This window comes from Diadema antillarum, unplaced genomic scaffold, assembly GCF_040938485.1.
Source record: "Diadema antillarum isolate AM-2024a unplaced genomic scaffold, OU_Dant_1.0 seq00000960_RagTag, whole genome shotgun sequence".
In the NCBI taxonomy this organism is placed as follows: domain Eukaryota; kingdom Metazoa; phylum Echinodermata; class Echinoidea; order Diadematoida; family Diadematidae; genus Diadema; species Diadema antillarum.
The window spans coordinates 286,205-309,836 of NW_027271807.1; the positions used below are offsets into that span (position 1 = coordinate 286,205).

The following is a 23,632-nucleotide window of genomic DNA, read 5'->3' on the forward strand; positions in this document are numbered from 1 at the left end:
GTGTGAAGCTGTCACACTCTTTCACCTGTAGCTGAAGTTCTGATTCTCCAAAAGAGCTGAGATAGTTTTGAAACGTTGAACCTTCTTTAAGCCATCTCTCAATAGAGCAGTTTCAAGGTTCTGCCAGATTCATTGCAAGAGGACAAGACTCTTTGAATCTTGTCAACTAGAATCTGCCGCTCCGCACACTACCCTGGCTACTGGCACGACTGCCCGCCCTCGAGCCAGCGGGTGACCGTCCACTCTTCGGCGTGCCCGCGGGGCTGCCGGTCAGCCCACCACCCAGTCCACCAATGTCCACTGCTTTGATACCGATGCTGCTGGCCCGGCTCGAGGCCACACTGCGTCCAGAGGAAGGGGTCCTGATGGCATAAAGGAAGGGGGAAGGGTGAGTGGAACGGAAAGAGAATGGAAAGGAGACAAAACACATCAAGATAACTTCAAATCTAAACTCAAGTGTGTAAACATGAGAGCTAGGTAAGCCCACACATATCAGCCCCAGTCATTCTCTTTGTTTGTTTGTTTTCTTTTTTTGTAAGCTTTTATCAGCCCGTCTGAAAAACAAATTCAAAATTGTAAATGAGTCTGGCTCAGCGGTATAATTACATACTTGCTGCTTTCTCAAAAAAAGTTCAAATAATCTACTGACAAGAGAAATCGAATAAGTTCCTGTTGCCCTCAAAGAAACTGAGTTAGGTAGATCTAATTTGCCACAAATGGGCATTACTATCAAAGGAAGGTCATTTGGCACATCAGTTGTGCTAGCCAACTGTCTTGAAAACAAAAGTGTACCCATGTAAGTTGCTATCTATGATGATAACGACTCTTATTTGAATGGCAAGTGTCATGGTAATGACAAGAATCCCGCTTCCTGATAGGCTGATGCTACTGGAAGTTACTATTCCAGCATCTTTAATGGAATGGGGCCCAGGAGTCAGTTTGCATGTATGAAAAATTTTGCACGTCGTACCAAGAACTCCCTCACTGTCACATATTCCTGCCAACCACTGTCTTTTTCTCATGTTTCCCTTTAATTCCACTTCTACAACTTTGCTTATCAAATCGAAGGCTTATTGTGAAGTGTGTGCAACATACTGAAATTTGAATTTGAATTAGGATTTAATACAGAGCTCAGCATGTCATCTCAAACAATTTGCACACTACCACTGCAGAGAACACAAGGAATATGAATTGTAGCAAATTGAGAACTCACTTCGGTGATGACAAGCTGCGTGCGCTGTAAGCTGACCCCGGCCTCGAGGACCGCTGGGACGCGCTGGGAGGGGGCGGTACTGGCAAACCAGCCTGTATTGATAGAAACAAAAGAACGGTGTCATTACCATCTATGCACAATGTGCACACGGTTCTGCCACACGAAAGTGACTATCTGCCCCTTCCTGCAAGCCACATACACGTTGTACACACACACACACCCACACACACAAACACATACACATTCTGAAAACAGATGTTAGAATCCATTTCATACCCTGATATTGCACTTCTGGTGCCATACTTGAAAATTTCCCCTTGATGCAATGAATCCAGACACACACACATACACACACACACACACACACACACACAAAACAATGTTGGGATAAGCAAATTTTTCCTAAAGATAGCTGCCAACCCCATCCACAGGGTCAAGGGTCGCAACACTTGCCTGTGAGAAGAGCATGTGAGCCGTGGGAGCGATGTCCGGGTAGGAGTGGATGACTTCCCCCATCAGCTTCAGAACGTTCTTGTTGAACTCCCGCAGCTCGCGCAGCTCAAAGTCTTTCTGTGAAGTCCAGAGAGAAACGGAATGCAAAGACGGGATGAAGAGGTGGTGGAAGAACAGGAGGAGGAGGACGACGACAGGAAGAGGAGGACGCGGGAGGGGAGGAGGAGAACGTGGAAGAGGAAGGGAAGAGGAGGAGGGGGAAAAGAGGAGGAAGAGGAGGAGGGGGGGAAGAGGAGGAGGAGGAGGGGGAGGGAAGGAGGAAGAGGAGGAGGAGAAGGGGAAGGGGGAAAAGGGAGGGATGAGATGAAGGCATGCAGGTAAGTAAAAACAATTAATAAGAAGCCATGCAGTGGAAAAACTGTCATTGAAAAAACATCTAGGTGGAGTTGTTGCTATGGCAACTACTGTATACATCACTGCAATGTACAAGACAAAGAATTTCTATTTCTTTTCTCTTGTGATATTAGACCATACAAAAATGTAAGGGACACACCTATCGGTTCATGGATCAGCTTTCATTAATGTGTGGCTAGAAACGATAAAAAGGAAGAAAAAGCGTTGACTGATTACCTCTTGAGTGACCTTTCTTATGGTGTGGGCATTCCATTGCAATACAGGTCAGGGCAATTGATATAGATAGAGTTGGCTTCAATTTAAATAAATTCAGGACAGCAGCCAAGTTAACATGAAGTTAAAGAGATAGCCAATGAAATACTTAATTTCACTTTCAAAAAAAAAATAAGATGGAACAATGACTGTTAAAAAGCTCTTCCAGGGACTGCTACAACCTGTTTGATTGGTAGGAATATGATACCAATGAACCACTGCCATAACGATGTTTAAGTGAATTTGTACCTGTGACATATAAAATGAAGGAACATCTGTAGCAGACACACGGATAGACAAATCTAAAGTAAATATGTATGCGACCTGCCACAACAAAAGGATCCAAAAGTTGCAGACGGCTGAGCAGAGAAATTGAGTTTGAAGTCAGGTCATCAAAATCGGTCAAACAGTCAAATTTCTGTTTTTTACATAATTTTGTAGTCTGATATTTTGTCCATCATCTGCCAAAATTTCAAAGCTAAATGATTAAAAGAAAGGCAAGAAATTAGCATTTTTTTCTGGGCCATGATTTTCTGATTTTCTGACTTTCAACGGAACAGAAACATGTCCGAAGATTTGGATGTAGCGCAACAGATAGACTCGGCCCCTAGCAACGAGGGAGTGATCTTATTGGTCAGTGCGTGGCATCCTGGTTACTGATTGGTTGTGCGTGGACCGCAGGCGCTAAGCTTGAATGAACATCATGGAGGTTGCTAACAGCATATCTTCTATTGTCAAGAGGTGAAAACTGTCTTACCTCCCCTTGATCACAATTGCGTCAGAAGGAAAACTTAGGAGGGGTTTTCTCGAAATGCTGATTTCCTAGACCAGTCAACATGCTCTTATAAAATCATCAATATCTCCACAACCGAGTACTTTTATGAGTTATGTTATATATGAAGTTGAAGTGGAAGAGTAAAGGAATAATGTCATGTCACTTTCAGAAAATCGATCTCCCCCAACATTTGGATCTTTTTGTTGTAGCAGGTCACATATCAAGAACAGTCATGAAATAAATCCGCTTTAAAATGGCTACACTGTGGGGCTTCTCGATCCTATCATCAAGGGTGTATACTCTCACGCGAGGAGATGACAACTACCATTTCGTCTAATGACAGTAATTGGGTGTGCTTAAAAGAAACCACACAATATACAACACAATAACAAGGAGAAGTTATGGAAATGCATTTCCTTTGACGTCACAAATTACATCAATGCACACACCAGTATATGACTTCACTCTGGCTATTCAAGGATCTTCTTCTCTTTTTTTCTTTCCTTTTTTTAATTTTTTTTTAAATTTGCTTTAAGACAGAAAAATTTGGGCATATATTCGCATAGAAACAAGATTGCAGTCTTTGATGCTGTTCACTCCAGCAAACAGAATGAATCTTGTGACAAGGAATGCTATGTAAGAGTAACAGGCAGCACAAGATTGGAAGAGAAAAGTCTCACTAATTGAAACATAATTTAGACCGATAGACCAGGGCCCCATTTCATAAAAGTTGTTGGGACAGCAACTCTCGGTAGAATGGCAACTTCCAATCACAACAGCCAATCAGGAAACTAGATTCTTGTTGTTACCATGACAATTGCCATTCTAGCAGGAGTTGCTATCATATCAACTTTTCATGGAATGGGGCCCAGGATAGCAATTAGGTGTGATAACAATGCACAACAGGCAAAATTCACTGCATACTTAAAGTTTAGAGAAGGCTTTTATATAACTCGCATCTCAACATGCACAAATCATGCATTTCTTAAAGAAAGAAAAAATGCAATAGAACAACTGCCTAATTTCTTCCTTCTTTTTGTTATATTCATATCAGGCTTATAAGCTATCTCCTATGGAGCAAGCTAAGGGCCAGCTGGTTCCAGCAGAATTTAACATGTATCCTTTTGGCTTCCTAATACTTATCTTTCTCATAAACCCTTTTCCCTTTCCTCTCTGTTCCTTGAAGTATCACTCATCACAAACAGCTTCAGAACAGAAAATGGACTGGGAACACTACTGCATAGCATCTTATGGGCATACCTCTTCGTGGGTTTCACCCTTGACCTTTCGGCTGACCCGCAGCTCCTTGGCGTAGCGCGCAGTCTGCTTCATGACCCGCTCAATCTTCACCTTCTGATCCTCCAGCTCCTTGGTCAGCTGCTGCTTTTTGTTCTGCAAAAGATGAACATTCAAAAAGGTAAGAGTGTTTAACCCTAAAAAGACTGGGCTATTTTGGTAGCTCGAAAGACTGGGGGGGGGGGGGGGGGGGGGCTAAAGGGCCCCCCCTTAAGATCTCGGCCGTGGATCGCGCGATCGCAGCGGAAATGCACAATGGTAGTGTGCGATGTAATCTACAAGATCGTATACTTAAATTTTCCGAAATAGTCTTCTTTTATTTTATTTTGATTAATTATGCTAATATATGTGAGATATCAGACTCTTTGATCTAAATCAGTAAATAAAGCTCCAGAAGTGATCATTTTTGGTCTTATTATTCTTTGTGGCATTCTTAGCAAATGTACGTGAAAAAAAATTCGGTATCAAAATTAATTTCTTATTTATTTTATTGTTTCATGAATTTCTTATGTATTTCTCTGTTTTTTTTACCTTTTTTTTTTGCTGTTTTTTTTAACAAAATTTGTGGCAGACACTTTTTGAAGCATAATACTCCTAAAACAAATTAATTTTAGCCATTGAGAGTAAAAATAAGCATATTTATATGAACCATGTGAAAAAAAAACCAATTTGCATTGACTTTGTACACAAAATCACATTTTTGAGCCGTTTTCGGCCTCACATGCATGTACAAAAAGTTATGTAACTTCAGAACCGTACCCTCTGGCGTCACAAATTTGGTGTCAAAATGTGCGGGAAACTCGAAAGAAAAAAGTCATAGAGCATCGCGGCGAGAGCATTGCGTGTTGCAGAGTAATTGCGCGAAATGTCGAGAGGGGGGCCTTTTAGGCCCCCCCCCCCAGTCTTTTTAGGGTTAATCCCTTCTCTCCCAAGGATTTTGGATAGTATCGGGTATTTCTGTGCCAGTCAGGGGTTTCATGTTCCAGTCAGTGCTCCAAACACACAAAGGGCTAACTGGGAACAAGTTGTGTTTCTCTCCCATCCTTTTTTTACCACCCTCACATAATTTCTGTCCTTTCCCCCATTCCAATACCATTACTCACTCAGAAAATGAAAACTATAAAAGCGCTTGTAGAGCACACACCTCAATCAAGCAGCCCTATTTCCTAATGACAAAGAATCCTTCAAAAAATTCAAAGTTTCTGGATCCAGCAAGTAATCTTGACCATTACCAAAATTTCATCATCTGTTCCTTGTGTCATTATCAACTTTTCCTGAAAATTCCATCCAAATACATCCATAACTTTTTAGTTATTTTGCAAACAAACAAACTAACAAATAAACAAACACAAAGACAGAGCAATGTCGGCAAACACATGGCCTCCTTGGCAAAGGTAAAAAAAAAAATAATGAAATAAGAGGTCCCACTTCTCACCTCCTTCTCCTGAATCATGTCCTCGTAGGCCCGCTCGTCTCTGCCCAGGTTCTCCATGGTACTTCCCATGGTCTGTAGGTCGTCCTGGAGCTCCCTGATCTGGCGACGCTTGTACTTGTACTTGTCCATCGCCGCCCGCAGCTGCTCCTCAAGTCTCTGCTTCTCCTCAAACTCTTCACCTGGTAGAGGAGAATACAGCAACGGAGAAGGAAGAAGAGAGTGGGAAGGATGGATGGAGGGATGGAGAGGGATGGAGGAGGACAGAGAGGATAGAGGTGGAAGAGGAGGAGGAGAGAGAGGGAAGGAAGGATGAAGGAAGGAAGGAGGAAGATGAGGGATAAAGAAGGATGGAGGATGAGAGAGAGGATGGAGATGGAAGAGAAGGAAGAGGAGAAGGAGATAGAGGGAGGGAAGGATGGAGGGATGGAGAAGGAAGATAAGGGATAGAGAGGGATGGAGGAGGAGAGAGAGGATGGAGGTGGAAGAGGAAGAAGAAGAGGAGGAGAGGAAGGGGAAGGAGGAATGGAGAAGGAAGATTAGGAAGAGGAGCAGATAGAGAGGGATGCAGAAGATAGATGGAGGAGAGGGATGGAGGTGAAAGAGGACGAAGAGGAGGAGGAGAGAGGGAGGGAAGAAGGAATGGAGGAGGAGAGAGAGATTAGAGGTGGAAGAGAGGAGAAGGAGGAGAGAGGAGAAGGGAGGGAGGGATGGAGGAATGAAGGAAGAAGACAAAGAAATAAAGAGGGAGGGAGGACAGAGAATAGAGGTGGAATAGGAAGAGGAGGAAAGAGGAAGGGAGGGAGGGATGGAGGGATGCAAAGGAAGATGAGGGACAGAGAGGGATGGAAGAGGAGAGGATGGCGGTGGGAGAGGAGGAAGAGGAGGAGAAAGAGGGAGGGATGAGGAAGATGAGGGATAGAGGGAGCAATGGAGGAGGAAGAGGAGGAGTGACAGACAAAATAGAGAAATAAAAAAAAATGTTTAAGCTGCTTAACACATGTGTATATTCATTTATATATATGTATTTAAAGTGTCTACATAAAAGCATACACATATATTATGCACACATTTGTACATACATACAAACACACACACGTACATAATATGCATACAGTGGAACCTCTTTATAAGGAGGTCATATATAACTCAAACCATTTTATAACAAGGTAATTGTTGTGTTTTTTAGGTCTTTGTTTTACAATGAAGATTCCCTTGTGTAAACATACATACATGCATACCTACACACATAAATACATGCATATGATCCTATACATAGAGCAATCCTGTTTTATCTAACACGGTAATAACAAAATTCTCAATACATGGTAAATATTCAGGTCCCCAAATTATCATCTATATTGTCTTTATAAACTTATCTGTTCAACTATGAACAAATTTTGATATAACAAAAGAAAACCGCCAGCTTTAGTCCCGAGGAAATTCACTATAACAGGATTGCACTGTACCATAAATGCACACATACATACTAAAACACATACAAACAATAATACACCACATAACATGTATATTTCAATTGAGTTACTGCAGTCACTTACTCGTCTCTGTGACCCGGTTGAAGCTCTTGCGGTACTGCTCGTTGCGGCCGTTCATCAGGCGCAGCGTGTTCTCCAGGGCCTTGATCTCCTTCTCGGCCTTGCGGATCTTGGCGTCCAGCTCGTCTCCCGTTCGCTGGAGACTCTCCTTCTCCTGGGCAGCCTGGAGAACACAGAACAGAGGAGGAGGAGGAGAAAAGTGACCAAAGAGCTCATACAGTATGTCCCAACAAAAATTACAATCTGATTTTCCCATCGATAACACCCAGTATGATTAAACTGTCTAAATGCTACTACAGGGTCTTAAAATATAACATCTCAGCTCTAGTTTGCAGAAAACCCCATTCAATTTGGTTAAGCGGTCACAGAGAAATGTGGATTGTTGTAAAGCTTATCATGAGTCTGATTCTTCCAAGTTTAGCACTTGGATGCTCTTGTGTGTGAACACAATAGACAGAACTTGGAGGGAAGAGATTCCTGACATGCTCTACAAAATTCCTCATTTCTCTTCAAGCAATGAAGCAAATCGAATGGGGTTTTCTGTAAGATGTGGGCAATGAGTTCTAGTTTCATACCCTGAAATTGTATTTGGATTGATTCACTATTTTTAAAGTTATCATTGCAGAGGGGCCCCGTTGTAATTTTTTGGGGGACATACGGTATATGACTAAAACTAGAGTGCCTACTCGCTATATGCCCTGTACCATATGTCCCCCCAAAAAATACAACAGGACCCTCCGCAATGATCAATCCAAATACAATTTCAGGATATGACACTATAATTATTACCCACATCTTACAGAAAACCCCACCTCATTTGCTTAATGGTCAAAGAGAAATTAGGATTTTTGTTGAGCTGAGCATGTCAGGACTCCTTCTCTCCAAATTCTGTTCACTGCGATCACACATTAATATGCAGTTCCAAGAGCATCCAAGTGCTAAACTTGGAAGAATCAGACCCGTGACAAGCATTACAACAATCCACATTTCTCTGTGACCACTTGACCAATTTGAATGGGGTTTTCTGCAAAATATAGGTATGATGTTATATTCTAGACCCAGATATAGCATTCAGACAGTTTAATCATATTGGAAGTTATCAATGTGAAAATCTGATTGTAATTTTGGGGGGACATACTGTATAACAACTCTATGATTGCACATAGAAACAGGAGGAGCTAGGATTACCCCTTGCGGCTAGTTTGCTAGCATATGAGCAACCAAGGAGCAGCCAAATCAAGGAGTGCAGATTTGCATAATAGTGCGATGGATCAAGTACGCTCTGTAACAATGATACTTGAACGTGCACATCATACGCAAGTGGAGTGAAGTACACCATTATTATTCAAAGCAGGGGAGATGTGCAGCTCCTTGTGATCATTACTATATAGTTTGCCCTCTTTAGGCAGTCAGAAAAATCTCTTTGAAAGTGACAGATATCATTGAATGTCGTAGCACTTGAACTAATCTTGGTACAGTGAACCCCCATTATAATGAGATTACCAGGAATGCCCATTTCATCACATTAAAAAGAGTATGAAGAGAGAGCAATTGTATTCTTTCCTTTTCTTTTTGTACCTTTTAAATGTATCCAACATGACTGATATCAAGAAAATTAATAACTTCAAAATCAAGATAAAATATTTATTTCCGGATTTCTTTCTTCCCACAAAATCTGATAGACAAATGGGAAACGGTTCCCCAACAGAACATGACACTAGAGAATTTGGGTTCGTATCATAACTTGCATCAATGTCACATAATCCACAAATCTTAATCTCCAGTGTCATACTTACACGGATGACATAGTATGCCTGCGATCGGTCTTCCTCGCCTTCTGGTGGTGCCATGGTAACCATCAAAATTTCATACCTACCAAGAAATTGGAAGAAAGGAACATGGTAAAACTATGACTTTTTTGGGTCGGTCAGTCATCTTCTTGAAAGAGCGCAGAACGTGCATGTTACCTCATTTACTATAACAGAGCAATTATTTTAACTTTGACGAAAACTATGACTGCACAAAGATGATTTACAGAATGGCTGTAACATCATTTTTGGAAAATACAAATCCAGAATGCGCTTTGTCTCTATGGAAACAAGAACTGTATAGTCAATTTAGTAATGCTAAGTTTTTGATCTGTCCGACCAGCATGATTTGCAGTGTGAAATTGGCAGTGACATCTCCTCACGTGATGCATCGGACAGAGGATCACACTGGCCCACAAGCCCTGCAATCCACTTTAGGGTACTGCTACATCTTTGTGAAAATGGACATTTCCAGATTGTAATCACATGATCGAGCCCTTCTTGTGGCATGCGATACCAAAACGGTTTTCCTGTAAGATGAAAACTTGTGTGAGGAGAGGCACAATGGTCTGCATACCAAAGGTATTTTGCCTCGCACACTTCTAGGCAGTTGTGCAAATCAAATCAAAAGTTCTCTACCACCCGTACTACCCTAGATAGCACACATGATAAGACAGTCCAATGTCTAGGGACAGAAAATCGACTCGCCATTTTGTGATGCAAGATGGGAGGGAATGATGACACAGACATAACAAAGAATGAAAGGGGGTCCTACGTACCTCTTACGCAGCTTGTCGATCTTAGCGATGCGATCTTGCAGCTCGGCGCCGACGGTGCCTCTCTCCTCGTCACTGGACTTGATCTGCGCCCTCAACATCTCCTTATGGATGGTGATCTCTTTACGTCTTTCTTTCATCGCCTGCCGGGAAGGGGGGGGGGGGAGCAGAGGGCAGAGAGGTCAATATTGATCATCAATTCATTTTCTCCTCAGAAACTGCACTGACACAATGTGACATAATACTGCTGTTGGCTCAATTGTGACAGTTCGGAAGTAACGTAATGTTTTGCATATGCATGTCAACCCGAAAACAGCTCAATTTCATGATGTCGTGTGCAAATCCAATGCAAATTGTGTTTTTTGATTAAATTGATATAAATTAGAATATTTCAACTTTTAACAACTGAAATTAATCAATTCTAGTGTAGATAAGCCTGAAAAAGTGCCTGCAACAAATTTTGGCCCAAAAAAAAAAGAAAACAAAAGGTCGAAAAAACACTAAAATACATAAGAAATTAACAAAACAATAAAAAACAAAAGAAATTGATTTTGATTGTGCTATTCTTTTACACAAAAATTGTTTGATGTGTCTTGAGGAATTCTGACATAAAAATTTAGCAATCCTTCAGTCTTTTTAATGGAGTTATAAGTGAAAATACGATTTCATGCACAAATTTGCATAATTAATTATCAAAAATAGAAAGGCAATATTTTTCTATTGTATGACCACGTAATATTGTAGTTGACATCCAGCTCTATCTTCAGGCAAAATTTCGCGGCGATCGCGCGATCCGCGGCCGAGATCTTAAGGGGGGTTCAAATTGACCCCCCCAGTAAAAACTTGGTCTCAAATAGCCCAGTTAAAATAGGGTTAAAGGATTACCAATAAGGCGTAGTATGGTAAGTAAAAGGAGTCACTCAACTTCACTGTGAAAAGTTTCAGTGGTTGTGTATTTTGTGCGTATCATGTACATGCAGATATGAAACAAATTCCCCATATTTCATGGGTGGCACACCGTTACTGTATACGCCATATACTTCGCAAGGTTTTTATTTTTGCAAATTCTGCGAGTTGGATGCTACTTGTGAATTTTACAAAACATAATTGTATCAACTCTGATCTTGACATGAATGCGATATGCATGTGAACATTCCTCCGTACATTGCTGTACTCCATGATCGTAAATTCAGCTACTCACAAAATTGTCAGGAAATCTTGATTCGCGAAAAATTAGACTCGCTGAAAATGTGGCGTATACAGTATATAAGCTTGTTGCAGAACACTTTCCAAACCATTTTGTTGCCATGACAACAATACATATAAGCCTCACCGTTTCGAGCTGCAGGCGGCGTTTCTCCAGGGTGAGCACCTCGTCAGCCCTAGAGTTGAGGATGTCCCTCAGACGTTTCAGCTCCAGCTTGAGGATGTTTTCTTCCACCATCTGGTCCTGGAGACACGGCGGGATGAGATGAGGAGAGGGGAAAAGAGTTTGGGAGAACACGAGGTGAGGATACAGTAATCTGTTCACACACACACAAGGCATCAAGAACAATTATTCCAATGCTGGGCATTCTTGTTTTAATATCTCATTTGGCATTTTCTAATACTTTCATCATTTTGTATTTTACTTTATTTTTCTTTCTTTTTTTATTGCATTTATTTCCACTTTCATCATTGGGTTTACAAATTTTGCATTAAAAAACAATCAAGCAAACAAAAATACATGTCACTTAAGTTGCAAAAGTTGTACTTTACACTTGATAAAGTACTGTCTCTGTATTCAGATCATTCCTTTTGAGATCACTGTTGTTTGTATATTGTTAATGTTCAATGACTGAAATTGATTTTTGATTGATTATTCATCGCTGATTAATTATTGATTATTGATTAGAATATAATCTTTAAGTGACCACTAAGGAAGCATTGAATGCTTATGGGCTAGTAAACCACAGGACTGACAGTTTTGAATCCACTCCAAAGGACTTGGCAATGGGGATAATGTGCCTTGACTAGGGGCACAACAGCTGCAGCCAGGGGACTTGAACCACGGACATCGTGATTGATGACCTGTGGTCTTATCCACTGAACTACAACATCTCCTTTTCGGATCTCTGCAAGTCTACTACAGTCAAACCTGTCTATAGCGGCCACCCAAGGGAGACTGAAAAAATGGCAGTTATAGACATGTGGCTGATATAGACGGGTAATCCAACTTTGTGTGCCTTGCTTACATGTACATGTATCATCGTTGTATCCTTACATGTACATGTATGTGTGTACGTATGCACACACAGTGTGTTTCATGCATTTAACCATGCCGGTGTATACCGAGTATGAAATTGTTGCACAGTACAATGTGTATTGCCGTTAAGAAAGCTTAACACTAGTGCATTATTATGACGGACGAATGCAGCGGTGGCGATCACTAAACATTGCCCGCACGGCTACAAAGCAGAAAACACGCTAAATTAATGGCTCGGCTACGTCTCCATTGGGTTTTTGGCCGCTATAGACAGGTTAAAATCTACCGCGGGAAACAAAATTTGTGGCCGCTGGCCGCGTTAGAAAGGTGGCCGCTATACACAGGGTCTTTAACAGGGCTTTTTTCTCGGGGGGATTTTTCAGTGGCCGCTGGAGACAGGTGGCCGCTAAGGCAGGTTTGACTGTATTTCAGTTGCAATGAAGCAAAATATGACAAGTGCATACAGAACTGTACTAACATTGAGTGATATTCTAATGACTATAAAGACAAAGCATCCTGCACCCTTCTGAGTAAATTATAGGATGCCATTCAAGATTATCACTGACTGTTGAAAGCATGTTTATCAGCTTGGGTCAACACAAAGCCGTTCAAATAAACATCACTAATATTGGTATCTATATACTTGTAGGTAGTGTCCATGCAGCAATATGAGGCATAATATGCGTAACAAACCTGCTTGTCTTTCACGATTCGTCTCAGCTCCCGGTTGGAGCTGTCATTGTGGAGGTTCAGCTCTTCAATCTTACTCGTTAGGTCGGCTTTCTCTGCCCCGCTCTTGTCCAGGTCACGCTTGACCCTTCTGATGTCGTCCTGGTCAAGAGAAGAAGAAGGAAAAAATTGTCAACCAGTCAGCAGTGGAAAGTGCAAAGGACAGAGTTTACTGGCCTACAGCATTTAAGACATTGACAATCTTAGAAAATTATCCCCCTCCCCCCCCCCAAAAAAAAAACAACAACAACAAATAAGAAAACCAGACAAACAAAACGATGTTGCTCTTTCTACTTTGTAAAAGCTGCAATGAAGTTAGCCTGCATAAACTCATATTTGAGGATAAGATTTTGATACAAACAGTGAGAAGACCTACCAATCTAGAAAAAAATAAAGAACTTAAATGGTACAAATTTGAGTGGAAGATAACCCCACTTACATTGCTTTGTCCTACATGCCCACAGATGATATCGTTACCACACTTTTAGTCTTCAGAATATTTCCGCAACATTGACAGACGAGCCATCAAATCCAAGCGATAAAGGAATTTATACAAATTTTGGGCAGTTCCTTGCAAAATACTCTCTTTCACTTTTCCATAGTGAAGATTATGCCAAATTTGAAATGTATTTGAAGAAGGAAAAAAAAACAAAACAAAACAAAACAAGGGGAAATAAGAGCATCATTCATGACAGATGTTTCACCATCCTGTAGAAACAGAGAAAAGGGTTTTATGTTACCTCCTTGCCTCTCTTTGTCTCTCTCTATCGTATTATTGAATGATATGACATCATTGGACAGACAAATTTTGAGCATGGGGGGCAATATCAGAATATATTGCCCTTAGTGGGACAAATCCTTGCCCATTATGTTACTGGCCCAGGCAATATATCCTTGCCATAATCTGTCACCTCAGTGATAACACAATATTCTAGATGCATGGCCAACATGGCGTACCTGAAGTCGCTTGAGCTGCGTGCTGAGCAGGCCATGTGTGGTGTTGCGTTCCTCTAGAGATTCGGTAAGCTCCTTGATGCGGGCATTGAGGGCGTCCATCTCCTCTGTGCTCCGCTCGCCCTCCAGACGGGCGATCTTGCGCTCCAACTGCTGCACAGTGAAATCCTGGCAAGGGAAAGGAATAAAGTTTAGCAAAGCAGAATTAGCCATGCTGTAATTACCTTAAATCACTAGCAGTCCATATTCAAGCATAACTGTGACGTCCATATACACTCTGTGCCATTGACGTTTTCAAATTAGGGTAAAAACGGTACAACCTCATCCTCCCCGGCCTTGATGTAGCAGTACAAATGAGCCTTGTAATTGCCAAATCTGCAGGCAAGGTTGCACCACAAAATGACATTCCTCATCTGCAGTAGCCGTTCATGTAGTAGCATTAACCCGTCCCGCAAAATGCGTTCATTTGGATGAGCAAAGTCATTCTTTGGAGGGAAAGATATTCTGAATTGCAGAATAAGTAAGAATATAGCCTGTTTGGCTAAAACTAGAACTAGTTGGGTGGGTTTTTCATGTTACCCTGGAGAACAGAGCGCATACCAGAGAATGAAAATACAAATTGTTGATGACCGCACTGTTTAAACAGCGACACATTAAACTGATGGGTCTGTAGAGGCTATGGCAGTATATTGACTTCTATGCTGAGAATAAGACCATGGAATTATCTGGCTCACCTGATTGTAGATGATCTCTTGCTGCTTCAGGGAATCGTGGTCAAGTTTGTTGATCCGACTCGACAGGTTGCGGCTGGCTGCCCTCGCCCCCTGGATCTCTGCACTAGTGTTCTTCTCAGCTGTCTTGGCCTCGTACAATTCCTAGGTAGGGGAATAAAAAGTGTATTTGGAAATTCATAGACATATTTACCATGGGTTCAATATCTAAAGTCCACAAAATACAGCAGCCTTAAAATATCAAAGCAGGTTCACGCAAAGGAGGCTAGACAGAATCAAGGGTCTGCTAGGGTCCTCAGCAGATCTAAAGGTACATACTGATGCACAGTTTAAAAACAAACATGAAACAAAAAAACAAAAAACATATATTGAAATCAAATATCATACTTTGGTTCAGAAATGGAAATTACAGATATCAAAGAAGCTGAATTTCTTTTCTTTTTTTTCAAAGCACATTTTTTATCTCAAAAACGTGTTTTCTTATATGGTTTGAAAAAAAAAATATCATAAGAAACATTGTAAAAGCAAACACATTGGCAGCTCTGAGAATCTGCTAAGTTTGAAATGATCAACCAAATTTCAATATATGCATTCGGCTGTTTGATGAGATTCTATATCAGATAACTTCCCTTTTTCCTCAGTGCAACAGACATATCAGAGAAAGACCAGACAAACATCTTATAAGCTCCACAATCTAGGGGGAATCCTGAGGAGGTCTCACCTGGGACTTCTTGTACTGGAGGTCCCTGAGCCTCTTTAGCTCCTGCTCCAGGATGTGTAGGGTGGTCTCCTCATCCTCCAGCATCTGATCCATGGCTGCTGCCAGCTCCTCGGCCGAGAGCGAGGCATCGGTGGCCGCCTTCAGCTTGGACATCAGGTCGCCTCGGTGCCTCTTGGCATTCTCTACCCTGTAAAACAGAGATATGTTTAGATAACAAGGGATTGCCAGCAGATGTCAGGTTTGGGGATGCCAACCGTATTAACAGCACTGCAATATTCTCAGGGCTGCAACTTAGGCATATATTTGGTGGAAAAAACATTTTTTTTTTTTAACCTTTTCAGCAATAGATGTGTCGTAATACAATGTGGGAAAATCAGTAATTACCATGACACCTGCTTTATTTTTGGCAAAACACAGTACACAATACTGAAAAAAAAAAAAAAATCAACAGTTGGCATCTCTGCAGTTCATATTGAAGACCATGCATTGTCAGGGAACATGGCCTAGACTTCAGTGAGAAATATGACCCGAACAAACAACCTCTGCTACTACCTACTCCACCCTCACAAACGAAACCATATTCCAAAACAACAACAACAATAACAACAACAAAAGACACCCATCTTACCCACTGCATGCTTTAAATTTGATACTCTGGCAGCTTTCTCATAATTTGTACAAATTAATCAAGAGTATTTTTATTATAGTTTGGGTGTTGCTGTTGTTGTTGTTGTTCTGTTTTTATTTAAGGAAAATACATACACAGAATGTAAGATATGCTAGAATATTCATTCCAAATAATGTGCTCACACAAGCTCACCTATCTTTCCTGTTCTCAACCTCCTTCTTAAGTTCGTTGACCTGTCTTCTCATCGATTCCAGATCCGTGGCTGTTCTTTCCACCGTGAATTTTAATGTTTCCATCTATTAAAAGAAAAACACCAACACCACATAATAAAATCAATGCTCAGAATCATGCTTAGAACTGCATAGGTAAATTTGTCACTTGAGAGATACAATATAATGTATGTCCTGGCTTAATTTCAATTTCACCAAATTTGATTTCTCATGTACAAGAAAGAATGCACCTTGCAAAACAAGAATGTGTTTCTTTTAATGTGCTACCTGACACATCAATTCTCTTTGCATTGTTTTATGGATGTGATGTGAAGCTCCAATTTTATGGAAGGAAATGAGATTGTGCGGAACTATGCCACATATCTAGAGAGCTTGATTGAAGAAAGTCAGAGGTTGCAAACCACTCCGATCAGGTGTACGTTAATTTCTGGACTGACCTCGTCCGCAAACTGGATCCGCTGATTCTCGTTGTCCTGGTAGTCCAGGCGGAGCCGGGCGGCCAGCCGATCAGTGCCCTGGATCTTCTTGGTCTGCTCCTGGTTGTTCTCGATCTCATTCTCCAGGAACTGCTGCTTCTCCTTCACCATCTCTTCATGGTCCATCAAGTCTGCCTTGGCCTCTGCCAGACGCTGCAACAGGAATGACAGGGGAGGAGGGGGGTGGACATGAGAATATAAAACATGTATCATTCAATTCCATTCCATTTGATTCTACTCTATTCCATTTCATTCCATGCAATTCCATTTTCCATCCTGCATTTCTAATAAGTAATTACGCAGACTTCTCTGTCTTTTTGAATCTATCAAGAATTTTGCTTACCGGTATCTCAGCATTAACTATGAAAGAAATGTGACAAGGAAAAACTAGCAGGGTGAATTGCTGATAATATGGAGCTATAGATTTGCTGCGCGGACGTTTGAGACGACGCTTGAGCTGGACGTTCTCCTCTTCCCTGCGTCGTGCTGAAAAGTAGCTTTAGATTACGCCGAGACGCAACATATAAAAAATAAAATGGCACCCCTATATGATCGGTACATGAAGGAGCTCTCTTCGTCGAGGGGATGTAAAAATAGCACAGAACGCATAGTGAAAACTCAGGCGCGCGAACTATAAATAAATTGACTTTGATACCCGATTCTGCGCATGCTCAGAAAAGGTTTTTTTCCCTCTGAATGTCCCCGTCGCAAAAATCTAAAGCTCCTTATTAGCAGGGGTGTGGCAACTGATATGAGGGGGTGTGTTGTGTTCCTCTCACCGTGGCCAGCCTGTCCATCTCCCGGTCCCTGCGCTGCATCTGTTCAATGGTGGCCTCCCACTGCTCAATCAGCTGCTGCCTGTCATTGTGGGCCTTGCGGAACTCCTCCGCTGTCTTGTCCATCTCCAGCTGTTGGCAAAAAAACACAAAGAGGCACACAGGGAAAAAAAATATTAAATCAAGCAAAAAATCAGTTGCAAAAATGAAAGACAGTTGTGAGTTCCCTGATTGTTTCCTAATCATTTGCTGTATCAACTATACCATGAAAAAAACCAACATAAATAATGTTTAAAATATTAAAGACTACAGCATATTCTAAGAAGTTGAACATTATGGATACAAGTACTCTTGATTCCACTGATAATGTAAATGTTGGATGTTCTGTGTACCTGAGCAGTTAACGTCTCTGTCATCTCATTGTCCAGCACTTTCTTCTTCTTCTGTGACATCTCTGTCATTCTCTCCATTTGCAGGCTGAGTTCCTGCAAGAGTTGGATGAGAAGAGAAAACTCAAAATTGATGCAGCGATACATACATAACAAGCGAAAAAAACGAAATGTGTGCTACCAGACATACATCAAAACTGCATTTCCATACATCAAGCACACACTAACATCCACGATATTTCATTACACTACTGCCATAATCTTCCAGTAAGGATGATGATAACTTTCTCATTGCATTACGTTATCCTCAGACTTAATCTTCATTCAAATACAATTGAAAACACCAAGCCAAGTAAAAACTTTGTACAAATTACTCTAATATTTTAGTAAGCATGGATATGGATTGACTAGAATGTGACTATCAATACCATCTGCAACCGCAATGTATGCAAATTTAACGACACCAGCAGTATGGTAAAAAATTCTTTATCTACAGCCCCCATTGGAGGGCCTGACATACAGAAACAAATCCTGACAACTATGAAGGGGGCAATTGGCCTGATCCATTGTACCTTGATCTTAGCATCGTCCAGCTGTGTGTATTTGGCGATAGTCATGAAGTCCTCATCCTTCCTGGCAGATTCCTCCAGCCAAGCCTCCAGGGCCTGCTGGTCCCAGTTCAGCTGAGACTTCAGCTCTTCCAGCTTCTGGGTGTTCTTGAAGATGGTGTTCTGCGTCGTCAAAAAAAAAGAACACAACAGGGATAAAGATGAAACATTTGTAATTGTTACATACGATATGACTTGTTTCCCTCTCCTTACCTCCCTAATATTTTAAACTTTTACTGTCAGCTAAGGAAATTATGTTTATACCAAATAGATAGTCCCAAAACATAACATCTAGGACATCATCATATGTGTACATACCATGGAGCTATTGTAGTGGGGTACTCTTTTGCACACTTGATGATGCCTACAATGGAATGCATTCCATCTCATAGAGGTCTCAAATGTGATCTTGAATATAACCCAGGTTTTTTATGCAGGAGAACCCTGTTATAATGTCAAAGAGCTTGCTCACAACGAGATACCACTATTAATGAGGTGAATTCCACAGTCTTTATTTTACATTACTGTATTTAAAGGCCTCTTGTTATTATGTTTACAACGAGGTACCAGTTATAATGAAGTAAAATTGGTGGTTAAGGAGACTTTGCAATAACACGATTTCCCTGTACAGTGTACTCCTGTTATGGCAATAACGTTTACAGCGAAATTCACGTAAAAACAAAGTAAAAATTCAGGTCCCAAATTGTTTATGTATATCTCTCATATTCATCACTGTTCAGTTATAATGGAATTTTGATATAACAATAGACAACTGCTGGTCCCAAGGACTTTGTTGTGAGGGGAGCCCAGTGTACATGATTGGAAGCAGGGAGGGGCCGGGAAGAGGTTGGAAGGGGCAGGGCAGGGGTTGAGAGGGGCCAGGCAGGGGTTGGGAAGGGCCGGGCAGGGGTTGGGAGGGGCCGGGCAGAGTTTGGGAGGGGCCGGGCAGAGTTTGGAGGGGCTGGGCAGGGGTTGCAGTAGGCCACTACCTCACCTGGAAGATGTTCTTTCTCTCTTTGATGTCTGCCAAGTCGTTCTCAAGGCGAATGATCTCCTGCTTAAGGCGACCTTCCTCCCTCTGCGCTACCAGCTTCATGTGGTTTTCCGTCTCTAGCTCTTTGGATCTCGCTCCACAAAGATTCTACAATTGGACACAATAAACAAAGACATAATTGGTTTCATTTTTCCCATGCAGTCACCAATCCTCAATTCGTTCACATTTTTGATGTTTAGAAATACTTAATATACAGGTACAGTATTGTGTAATCACAACAGCATCAATGGGAGCTGAAGCTATAGAATGCAGTATGGCTAATTTTGCCACAACTACAAAGCAGTATCTAAAATTTCTTGAGAAACAAGACAAGAAATAAAAAATTGTGTATGTTTCTTCTTGTTGTCTTTTCTTTCACAGATGTCATCACTGGCTCTTGAGTCCACTTGCATTACACAAATGCAGTACTATACTAAATGACTTTATGGCAATTGTCACGATGAATCACTAATCCAAATAATATGTTTATACAAGTATCAAGGTTATTGCAAACTGGTGGTACCACACAGGTAGGGACCATAATGGAGGGCTGTTCAGCACCAGAAATATAATGCAGCAAAGTGCTGGCAGGGCAATCTGAAAGAAAACAGAAATAGTTAATGCACATGAGTGTAGATGTAGAAAACCTTATGAAATTTCCACCATACCTGGGTGTGATTGAGCTCCTGTTGCACATTCTTCATGTGGGATGACATAGCGAAGACACGATCATCGTTGGTAGTGAGTTCTCCCTGCAGCTTTACTCTTTCCTTTTGCCTTTTAGCAACCTGCACAGAGAGAGAAAAATATGAAACATGTGGTTACTGTAATCTACTAGACTACTGTAAAAAAGTGGCAATTTTCGTGGTGTTGAAAACGCCACCCGCAACCCGGAAGTAGCACAAAAATAAAAGCACGCGAATAGTTTTGCTTGCCATAGAACCTATGTTTCAACAGAATAAGAACATGCAAAACTCTTCTTACCCAGCAGAGCGTGAAAAATTAGTCGCGCAAAAATATGCATTTTTATTTAGGCCTGCTAGGGGTCTAGACACTCTGTTAACTGCTCATTGAATTGATATTAAATGATAAGGGCAAAGGAAGTTTGACGTGAAATAATATTAAAGATCCTTGCTGGTGAAGTTTCATGATTAACAGTTAGAAAGTTTCTAACGTTAGAACTAGACTGTAAGAAGTGTAACACTACATCAGTACATGATTCTTTTACTTTGATTTGCATACATGTATGTTCATAGAATAATTGGCATAGTAGAAGCATAGACAACAAGATCACTGGAATCTACTAAAACAGAAACATTAAATTCTTACCTCCTGTTCTAATGATTTGTTTTCCTGGTTGGCGACAGGAATTTGCAGGCCACTGTCCCACTCCATGTCACTCAAAACACTCTTTACGCTCATCTTCGCTGATTATTTGATGAAGATCTTTCACAGAAAGAGAAATACGATTAAGCCATCGACAAGTCGAGAACCAACAGTTAATATACAGACAAACGGTTTGTCTGCTAAATTTGACACTATCTCCGACGACAATCTGACTTCTAACGGTTAGGCCTAGAACAATCTAATAAAAGCTAGCTGTTGATCTAGCCAGCTTACGCGATCACCGGCGAGATGAACACCGCAACTACTCCGGCTGGACGTCGCAAGATCTGGCAGTAGGCCTAGGCACAGCACAACACATAAAACAGTCACTCGTCGTAGTCAGAATCTCTTGTTATTTCCACCTTTGCCACGGCAAAGCAAAATCAGGTGTGCAAAATTATTGCACATAAACGTCTCTCTAAGAGTCCTTTGAAAACCGATGTGATGGTGTTTTGGATGATGTAAACCAACGTATTATTTTAGTTAGAAATTTCCTTCGATGATAACTAATAAAATTCAGCTGTCATACGATACTGTAGGAAAGTATGCGATAGCGTTGTTTGCTGTGGTAACGAAATTCCGAAACCCCGGATGTTGACAGGCTCTCCTAATTCAATTCGGCTCGTGTATTGTTCGCCCCACATGTCGGTATACCAACCACGGCTCTTCGGGAAAACGTTTGCACGCTTATATATACGTCATTATACAATGTTGTTTCTTTTCAGTTTTCTATTGATTTTAGCGGTATGTGAATATCCCTATAAGGACGAAATAACATTTTGCGTCATACCTTTGGTACGTATGTATGATCATTAGAAGTATATTCTACATACGTCTACAAATAATGAAATCTCATGCTGTGTAGTTCGAGTTTGCAAGATGGCGTTTTTCTATTTATGCTGCAATATTTATATTTTCTGTATCTTAATATGCTGTTTTTTTAATCTATTTATTTTTTGTTGTTTGTACTATGATTGTTATCTTTGATTTTGTGAATAAAACATACCAAAAAAAAAGATGGCGTTTTTCAAGACTTCAAGCGAGTTCAAAGAGTTCAAGACAAAGTTCAAAAGAGGTCATAAATAATATCCAAGAGATGTTGTCATTGCAAGAGATAGGATCAATGCAGTAAGATTTGCTCTACGAACCAACCCCTATCCTAGCTGTCACCAAGACAGTTCATCAGTCCATCATCACTTTACTTTTTTTGGCCATTTTCAATGAATTTGTACTAATGATAACTTGGGGACATCTCAAAACGCTGTTAGCACATTATCAGGCAACCCTGTTATTAGAAATCTTTTTTGGCAGCTTACCTATGTTCTGTTTGAAACAGTAATGATATAGCTATAGCAATAAATGGGTCCGATTGATTATATGATTACAAATGTAATAATTTTCTTCTTGTCTCCGCGAGGGAAGTTACATTTTTGAAGGCGTTTTTTTTGTTTGTCTGTTTGCCTGTCTGTTTGCAAACTGATTCATGAAGTGATGTACCCAGGTTTTGACGAAAACTTCAAGAAAAGTTGATATATTTTTATGATGCAAAGAACAGACGATTGATTTTTGGTTGTGATCCGGATCACCTTCTGTGGATCCAGGAAACGTACGTTCATTTTTTTCTTCTTTATTTAAGGATCGGACTTCATCATTGCGAGATATGGTGATTTTCAGTTATGTTGTTATTATCTCCACAATAAGTAACTACAGAATGTTGGATATACCTATATAGCATCGCCATCACTTTTATACACCACACTACGTTGATGACGGTTAATTGATTTTTACTACATCGTATGGGAATGAAGAACAACTGCTATGCACTCTAATTTTTTAGATTGAGATGAGGGACCAATCCAAAGATAGATTGAATATCTCAATCTCATAGATTTAGAAGTCAATCTTTTTCTCAATATCTAATTTTGGATTGGTCCCTCACAACAACCTTGTATATAGATTGGTTTCCAATCTATAAGGAATTTAAAGAGAATACAGTATAAAGTGGAAATCACAAGACGGGTGGGCTAGCTGCTTGGTGAAGGTCTGCGCTCTTTGAGTGCATTTTACTTTCCTGGACGACGGCGTCTTGTTTGTTTTTGAAGGTCCACTGCATGTGGGGAGGGGAGGGGGTATAGGTTCTGGGAGGTGCGGCATGATTTAAATGTTTATTATTTATGTCTTCATATTTCTGCCCTGTATTATACTTTGTTGAAAAAAAAAATCGAATGCATTGATCACCATTCATTATTGGATAGAAAAAAAAAATAACAATTCCAGATCTACAATAATAATGATGACGATGAAAACGTTTAAAATGATAATGATATTTCATATGAAAGGAATTCCGGATTAGACACAAGTTAATCAATAAGATAGAGTAAGATGTATATAGAACCACAACAATGAAAATTTGATCAAAATCGGATGAAAATTAAGGAAGTTTATGAAATTACGAAGTTTCGTAATTTTCACAAAACACTTCTTGAACAGTCAATGCAGTGGCGGATCCCGAGGGGCACACCGGGCGCGCCCCCCTCTTTTGTTGTTAAAACAAAATAGATAAAAAGAACAAATGAGATGAAACCCGGAGTAGCACCAGATTGTTTGCGCCCCCCCCCCCTTTTACGGAATTCCTGGATCTTCCCCTGCAATGGAATATGCAAATGAGTGAGTTGGTCATTATCTCCTCACAACTTTGCAGATATTACTGTTTGTACACAAAATTCTGTAATATCCAGACTTCGTTTATAT

The 23,632-nt window shown here is 40.7% G+C and overlaps 1 protein-coding gene across 1 annotated transcript; it reads right to left on the reverse strand.

The window, feature by feature from the left end:
* Positions 1 to 166: 166 nt before the first annotated feature.
* Positions 167 to 21,011, reverse strand: LOC139741875 (coiled-coil domain-containing protein 39-like). The gene is made up of 21 exons (XM_071652450.1): positions 20,825 to 21,011; positions 20,164 to 20,283; positions 19,457 to 19,603; positions 18,427 to 18,585; positions 17,858 to 17,950; positions 17,469 to 17,597; positions 16,651 to 16,842; positions 16,176 to 16,279; positions 15,356 to 15,542; positions 14,638 to 14,778; positions 13,907 to 14,071; positions 12,914 to 13,051; positions 11,309 to 11,425; positions 9,979 to 10,118; positions 9,188 to 9,263; positions 7,395 to 7,554; positions 5,839 to 6,017; positions 4,368 to 4,499; positions 1,667 to 1,783; positions 1,214 to 1,305; positions 167 to 362 (listed from the first exon to the last, which is right to left on the reverse strand). The coding sequence occupies exons 1-21, from the start codon at positions 20,915 to 20,917 to the stop codon at positions 167 to 169; spliced, it is 2,877 nt and encodes a 958-aa protein (XP_071508551.1). The 5' UTR covers positions 20,918 to 21,011.
* Between the last annotated feature and the right edge of the window lie 2,621 nt (positions 21,012 to 23,632).

Bases quoted from the DNA above. Each gene is read 5' to 3' on its own strand.
- LOC139741875 (XM_071652450.1), bottom strand. From the start codon at position 20,917: ATGAGCGTAAAGAGTGTTTTGAGTGACATGGAGTGGGACAGTGGCCTG. The intron at 20,284-20,824 runs GTAAGAATTTAA...CTCTCTGTGCAG, and splicing joins ACAAATCATTAGAACAGGAG to GTTGCTAAAAGGCAAAAGGA. The intron at 6,018-7,394 runs GTAAGTGACTGC...CTCCTCTACCAG, and splicing joins CAACCGGGTCACAGAGACGA to GTGAAGAGTTTGAGGAGAAG.